The sequence below is a fragment of the Triticum aestivum genome, chromosome 4B, assembly GCF_018294505.1.
Source record: "Triticum aestivum cultivar Chinese Spring chromosome 4B, IWGSC CS RefSeq v2.1, whole genome shotgun sequence".
Classification (NCBI taxonomy): Eukaryota; Viridiplantae; Streptophyta; class Magnoliopsida; order Poales; family Poaceae; genus Triticum; species Triticum aestivum.
The window spans coordinates 617,503,303-617,511,187 of NC_057804.1; the positions used below are offsets into that span (position 1 = coordinate 617,503,303).

Here is a 7,885-nt window from a genome sequence, read left to right on the forward strand (position 1 = left end):
GGACGACCATGGCTTCCCCGGGTTGCATCAGCCCCTGAGTATTCCTCGCAACGGCGGTGTACGCGGTGGGGGCAATCGGCTGCCAACCCGCCCATCTCGACCCGATCTAGATGCAAAAAAGGGTGGCACATGTAACCGAGGTGATTTCTCCGATGGCTTAATTTGGACGCTCGCTGCCGGCACAAGTGCTGGAGGTAGGGTATGAGAAGAGAGTGGATGGGTGGAAGAGGGGAGCCTTCTATATGGGATAAGAGCGTCGAGAGGGATCAAGGGGGATGGGGAGCGGTGCGCCACGGAGGTTGCGCTAGTGACGTGGCCACTTGAGCAACTAGGCGTCGTTTTACCGAGTGGGATTGTGCAAGTCACACACGACCGGCCGAGCATTCCGCCGGCCAGCCGAATGTAAACGTTTCTCTTTTTTGAATTAATAGCAAAATCAAAGGTCTACACAGATGGATCGGCTACGACTCAAAACCTAACACTTTAAGAAAAAACTAGATGATATCCCTCTCGTTGTTACGTGAATCGTTTGCAATATATTTCAATCACATTTGATTGTGTGAAATGTAAATGTTTAGATCAATAACATGTGAACAAAATTTAACAATACATATGAGCTACTATATTTAATTATGTATAGTTGCAAAATAGTTATTAACATAAGTAGAATAATAGAATGAAAGATATTTTCCCATGCATGGTTGCATGTGGTGGTGGGTCTTCTCTCATGCATGGTGGCATGTTGAGGTGAGCTTTATCCCATCCTTAATTGTATGATAATGTGGCACGCTTGCATGTTGAGATATCTTACATTTTTAAGAAGTTGGTTTCAATTCTCTCAACATGCAAAGTGTCCACCTCAATGTCCCACTAAGCAATGCATTTAAGTCTTCTCTCCCACTAAGCCATGCAAAATCTAGCACATAAAGTCATGCATTTAACTTATAAAATACAATTATTTTTGCATTAGTCTATGCCTGTAACACTGCCACATCATATATTCATGTTAGTCATCCTTCACATTTTTGTTCAAAATGACATTATTAACTGTAATTCAAAAGTTTTTATTCTATTTTTAGATATTTTTTATTGATTTTCAAGCTTATACTTTAGATTTAGTTATTTTTATCAACTACTTACGCTTTTTTTAACAAAGTTACCGCAGAAACACGTGGGGAGAGAGTCATCCTCACTACTCGATTTCAGAGTTATTTATTAAATCCAACTCATCTTCTACTGCAAAACATTTCTTATTTCTAATTTCTTACTCCTTTTCTCATTACCATGTGCCCCTCTCTTTTAAATTGTTTATTACACTACCATTCCGCTGCAACGCGCAAGGTATTGTCTAGTATAACTTAGTGATGATGACTCTTTTAAGTATATATAGGATGAGGATAAAATCTGGCATCTACATCATTTTGATGCATACAACCATTTTTTTTAAACAATGAGTATCAAGGTCCGGTGCATCAAACTTCATAATAAATAGAAAGAAGCCACCACCATTGACAATAGGACTATATATACTTACACGCATAGCCTATTATTAAACCGCAATCCAAGCAGATTGTAAGTAACATGTAGAACTGTCTCCCACTGCTTGCACCCAACACCCATAGCTCATATACCTTCACATGCTGCAATAAGGACCATGTACGTATCCATGTGTAGCTCCGAAAATGATGTGCATAAAGTTCTATATTTTGACTCTGTTAAAAACACAGTCAAGCCGACAATTTCATAGAACCCAGGGCAAATCACAAACTCCCGCCCAGATATGTGGTTTAACTTTATTATTAACCCCACCAAACAGGTTTGCCATACTAGTAGGTAGCGGCAGGATAATCACATAAATCGTACTCCCTCCGTCCCATAATGTAAGACGTTTTTTTGACACTAGTGTAGTGTCAAAAAATATCTTGCATTATGCGACGGAGGGAGTATATCATACCAAGGTGGCAAAATAACAGGAAATAAACGTATGATAACTTGTTTCATCCTGATAACAAAATAACATCACACTGGACTATGACTCAGAACCTAGTTTACGATACAAAATCTCCAACCACACGATTTCGCGTTCAGGCCAATAACAGCCCCAAGACATAGGCACATAATCCAATGCGTTTGATATTTGATATCTGCAAAGAAAACGTAAGATGATCTTTATTGAATGGCATCTAATAAGGCCAGGTTTGGTTCATCATGGGCCCCTGAACCTTTACTACCTACAGTTGTTCAAATTATAAGACTTTCCAGTACAATTTGCACCAGTCAAACATTTCTGAGTTTGTCCTTCCAAAAGAGAAAAAACATTTTGAAATTTCTCCCGGCAAAGGGAAAAATATTCATAAGTTTGATTCATATGTTTTCTAGTCATATTTGTCAACATCGGTTTGTCAATTGTTGCTCATCATGCAATTTCTTGTCTTAGGGTGGGATCGCCATGGAGAAGTACAAGCAATTTCCGTCATTGTTGGAACTTGCTCAAGAAGGATGAGAACTGGAAGACGATGAATGATGAGGCTCCACCGAAGAAATCAAGGTCAAGTACCTCGTGCTTTTTGAAGGTTGACAAAGAAGAAGAAGATGATGATATTGATGAGGGTGGCGATGCTAAGAGGAGACTGAGGAGTCCTACTCCATCGAGCAAGAGGGTGAAGGGTATGCTTGAGAGGGAAGTGGATGTCATTTACACGAGGGAGAAGATATATAAGTTGATCACGACGAAGAAGGACATGGTGGCGCGAATCATGCAAGCCAAGTTTGACTTGGTGGAGAAGAAAAGACAAGATAAGTTGGTGAGGTGGCGAGAGATGAATGACGGCAAGAGGCACAAGGTTGACATGGAGAAGGGTCAGCTTCTACTCAAGGAGAACCAAATGAGGCAATAGGGTGTGGCCGATGAGAATATGATCATGAAGATGGGTCCCGGTGGTTAGCCGTGAGTTAGCTATGTTAGGAGGGGAGTTCATGGTAGAACTGGAATCTGGCTAAGGCTCCTCAAAGATTGATGATGCCATATACATGAAATTTACTCCTATTTTAACTTACATATTATATTTCCTCATAAATGAAACAACAGGGGAGGACGGGCTAGGAATACTATTACGAACAAGAGTACATGAAACCCTTTCGTATCTCGAGCTCTAGTGAGCCCTGATGTTTTCAAAATTACAAATAAATGTTTTAGAAGTATCAAAAGAATTGACATGCAAACATGGACGCCCATCTGTACCTATAAATTGTCATGTAAGGCACGCTAAAGACAATAGGTATGCATTGTTTTCTATTATAATCCATGAATATATGGATCAAGGGAGACTTCTAAGGATCATAAGGAATAACTAAGATAGCCCCAAAGCTATAAATAGGTGAGGAAAAAGGAAGAAAAGCCCAAAGCGGTCAGATCCATGATTGACAACTACATCAATGGCCATATCCATACCAACCAGTTCATGATACCACACTGACGAGGGGGGTCTTCAATGATTCCATGGCTCCAATGATGCGGAACAAGTGAGGCATTTAGCTAGGCTCGAGACGTGCCATCTTCTTGTGGATGTTAGAGACGGCGATGAACTTCCCTTGGATCTGCTTGTAATCTTTATTTTTGTCATAGGTTTATTAGGTTTGGACTTAGTTAATAACTTATATCTGGCTTTGGCCTTTGAAAAATAAATGATCCAGTTGAAATGTCGCTTTGGCCTTTGACAGACTAAAATGATCTAGTTGAAATTAAAGAACCACAGAATGATTCTCTTTATTCTCATTCATAGCAGATAGCCCACACATGTTGAGCGCGCGGAGCTCACATATGTATACATGCACACCACACGCCTATGGATGCAACATGCATGCTTATTCACGAGCGACTGATTTTATCTCTAGATCCACAGAGGCTGTTCCACGGCGGGGCAGTATCGAACATTGTGAATGGTCGCCAAGTTGCACTGCCCCGGGGCGACGAGTAATCTGACGAAGTCCCATTGCATCTCCCTGGGGCATCCGGGCAGATCGATGAGGCCGCTCTCACCAACATTGCCGGACCTCGGGTCCACAGGCTGAGACGGTACCGGCAACGCTATGAAGTAGCGCAGCGCCTCGCACCGGCACTGCTGAGAAATTTCTGCGAGCTCCTGGCAGCAATACAACTTGGCGAGGTACGGTTTCCCAGGGGAGTATATCGACGCAGATGTCATCCATTCGGGTAACTTTGACCCAGGGGTGAAGGTGCCACAAGTTTGTTGTAACACATAGTCGCGGCAGTGTGGCAGAAGATTGGTCCGAAAAGCCACCCCTGGGACGCAGCTGCCGGAGGCGGAAGCAGCGGCCAAGACGGAGAGCAGGACGGCGGCCAAGAGGAGGAGGCTGCAGCTGGACTTGCACGCCATGGTATTCTAGCCAAGTCTGGTTCGCTGGTGTAGTTCCTTGAGTTTATGCTGGATGCGCCACACATGCTCGCATATATACCCAGAAAAAGTTAAGAGAGGCAGAGTTGTTAGCAATTAACTAAATTTGTTGTGTTATATGACGGTTGTGATGAGCTAGAGCGCACTTAATTGATTGGTTGCAACAGAATTTGGAGGGGAATGCAAGCTGTCTTTTGCGTGGAAGCAGTGAGAGATTCATAGCCGCTCAAACCTAGCTTTTCTCGTCATGGTTGATGTGGCATCTTTTCGCATACTAGCGGCTCATTTATCTCGTCAATTAAGCGAGTTTATACATGCCGGTATTGCTAAACCAACAACGGAGTTTGGTTTTGCATGCAGTTCGTGAACATGTGACCTACTCCCTTTGTATCAAAATACTTGGTAGTTGGGGAAATTTGTACTGGTTTCACCCAGCTCCTCGACGGGGAGTTAATAATACAAACTTGTCACATATGGGTTTGTAGTACTAACCTATGTAATAAAACATCTCGATGTGTTTCACTGTCTAGATCATATGAGTTGGCGTACAGGATTATGGTGATCCATTTAATGCTTGTGGTGGATCTTTTTTAATGAGTTGAATAATTCAACATATTGCTACTAGTGTTGTTGTGAGATTAATTTGCGGATGCATACTGAGTCTATGTTAGTACAATGTTGGCCAGTTATGATGAGGGGATAATAATGAGAAGAGTGTGCATTAGATGGAGTAGGCCGAGGTGTGGGATTAGCCTAGTGATAGAAAAGGTTAAGACGCATGCGCCTGTTTGTACTCTCTTAGTTTGCTCTGCTACGGGTAAAGAGAGTGTTTTCTACCTATCTCAGTATTCTCTTCGGGAATAGATTTATTATCAACAGTATGCCGAAGTTTTTAATGCAATTGTTTTGTAGCTTATATATTGACGCCATGGGTGGAGTATTATCCAAGTGACTTGGCGTGTGTTATAATTTTGGATGTATCATCTATATAAAATGTACACGACTTATTTTTATGACTATGTGTAAGTGGACTGACCAAATCTCATCATTATGTTTCTTATTATGTGACACCTTGTTTACGAAAGATGTTACTGGTGAACCTATGAACCATGGTCAGTTTCTACATATAAAAACACTCCAAAAATACTTTACTAACTATTTTATTTATATTTATTAACTATTCCTACCACAGTTCTTTAAATCTAATGCAACCACAGTCACCTTCCTTTACAAGTTGAACATCAATTCAGGAATTTAGCAAAAGTAATTTTATTGTCGGGGGGTTGAACCTCGGGCAGGCAACGGAACCCGGATCCTTTTCAAAAACAGCGGAACCCGCATCGCCCCTCAAACCGGCACGCGCCTGGCCGGGTCGCTCGACCCGGCAAGGCCCGCAACCCGGCCAAGCTCTCCGACCCGGCAAGGCACGTCGACCCGGCCTCAACAATTGGCACGAGACAGCCAAACCCCGCGCAACCAAGGCTTCTCCAACAAGCCAGCCCCACCTGTAGCGTGCTCCGCAATCCAGCCACGGGCCAGCTCCTGTCCCATCCAGGCCGTACGATGGGACGAGACTTCAATCACCGATGACCAAGACAACAGTGCCCCCACCCATGCCTATGGTCAGCCGGAGCGTGGCAACAGTGCCCCTCACCTGCCCGTTGACCAGGGCTGGCGTGGTAACAGTGCCCCCGCCCTAGCCGCTGATGACAGCAAGCGGCGACCTGATGGGGCATCATTGTACACGACTCGACTTGGCCTCACCCTGACGAACGACAAGACGACGCACAGTCCCCCTAGGCATGCGGGGCCCGCACCTAGGGGAACCCGGCGAACCACAAGCCCCGGCGGGACCCAGCCCGGGTTCCCGGACGCCGACAACCCGGACCCACCGACTCACAATATTACCATTGTATCCCTGGGGGGTTGGTCTATAAAACCCCCCAGGAGCCCACGCATATACGGGCATGTGATGTATGTAGAGAACAGGAACAAGTAAGCAACTAGCCACCGAAACAGCCACCCCAGAGAGAAGGGGCAGCCCAAGCCTTGGCCAGCTCCCTTCCTCTCCCATACAGCTCCAGGAGCGACATTGTACTATCGAACATCAAACTACACTCAGCATGACTAAGGGTATTATCTCTCTGAGAGCCCCAAACCTGGGTATGTCCGGTGTCCCGCGCCCGCTCATGCCAACCTCGCCTCTAGAGCCCACCAGCGCCCTCAAGCCTCCTCCTCTCTTTAGCTGTCCCTTGGCATCCACCGTGCGCCCACCATGACAGTTGGCGCCCACCGTGGGGCAGCTCGAGGAGCTGGCCGGGAGCATGCTTCAGACGGGGCCCCTCTCCTACTCCGACGAGTCTGTCGCGCTGGCGGACGACATCGTCGGCGCGCTCGCCGCCTCCTTCGTCGCGCTGCGCATCTCTGATGCGTTCGCGGCCGACGAGTACCCCAGTGAGGTGCTCAGCTACTTCGACTCTCCCCTCTCCCTCGGCGGTGGCATTTCCGCCGCCATATGGAGGTTTTCGTCACCGAGATGGCGCCTCCTCCTCGTCGAGCAAGTTGAGGAAGGCCACAGAAGCTAGGGCCACAGCGGAACGGACCGAGCCGTCCGATCCGTTGCGCGCCGCGATGCAAAGCCTCTGTATCCCCATCGGCACCGACGTTGACGCCACCAACGTCGCTGAGGCCCGAACTCAGCTCGAGGAAAGGTGCCAGCAGATGCTGGACCTGTCCGAGACGCTCGCCGCCACCAAGCGTCGCTTGGACGCCGCTCAGCTAGAGCACGACGCCGCCCACGGATTCGCGCCCGTCGGGGCCGAGCCAAGCCGGGTCGCTGATGTGCGTACCCGGGGAGGAGCGATCGGCCGGGCCCTCGGCGCCGTCCGGACCGTCTACGAGACCCCAGTGAAGAACATGCGCGCTGCCCAGGCAGACGCAGTCGGCCTGGACCGGCTCATGGGTGAAGAGCTACAGGAGCGCATCGGGCGGATGCGTGAGCTCCTCAACACGACCAACACCCAGCAGGACCGCCTCAACCAGCTCACCAAGCCGGCGGGGTCCGGCTCCGCCCGCCTTGGCGGACACGGCGAACTTCTGCACACTGCTTCCTCGCCGCCCGGCGAGGCGCACTCCGGCCAAGCCCGGACTCGGCGCGACCCGGCCGCCACAGTCGTCGGCGTCCTGGGCGACGAGCCCGCCCCGGAGACCCAGCGCGGACCCGGCCAGCATGGCCGACGTACAACTCTGACCGACCCAGCCCCCCGGGACCTGGCCGCCAGTCGACTCGGCCTGCGCGCCATCGGCGGCGCTGACGCTCGCCACCTCCTCGATCAGCTCGCTCGCTCCCTGGAGGTGGAGGAGAGCGGCACTATCGGGCCGGCGTGCTTCGGCCCACACATCCGGGACGAGCCCTTTACCAAAGGATTCTGCTCCCCCGCAACACCCCCAAGTACAACGGGGCCGTGAAG

At 48.2% G+C, this 7,885-nt stretch overlaps 1 protein-coding gene across 1 annotated transcript; it reads right to left on the reverse strand.

The window, feature by feature from the left end:
* Window positions 1–3,686: 3,686 nt before the first annotated feature.
* Window positions 3,687–4,449, reverse strand: LOC543281 (alpha-amylase/trypsin inhibitor CM3-like). The gene has a single exon (NM_001405750.1). It carries the CDS (start codon window positions 4,395–4,397, stop codon window positions 3,891–3,893), a length of 507 nt encoding a protein of 168 aa, NP_001392679.1. The 5' UTR covers window positions 4,398–4,449; the 3' UTR covers window positions 3,687–3,890.
* Between the last annotated feature and the right edge of the window lie 3,436 nt (window positions 4,450–7,885).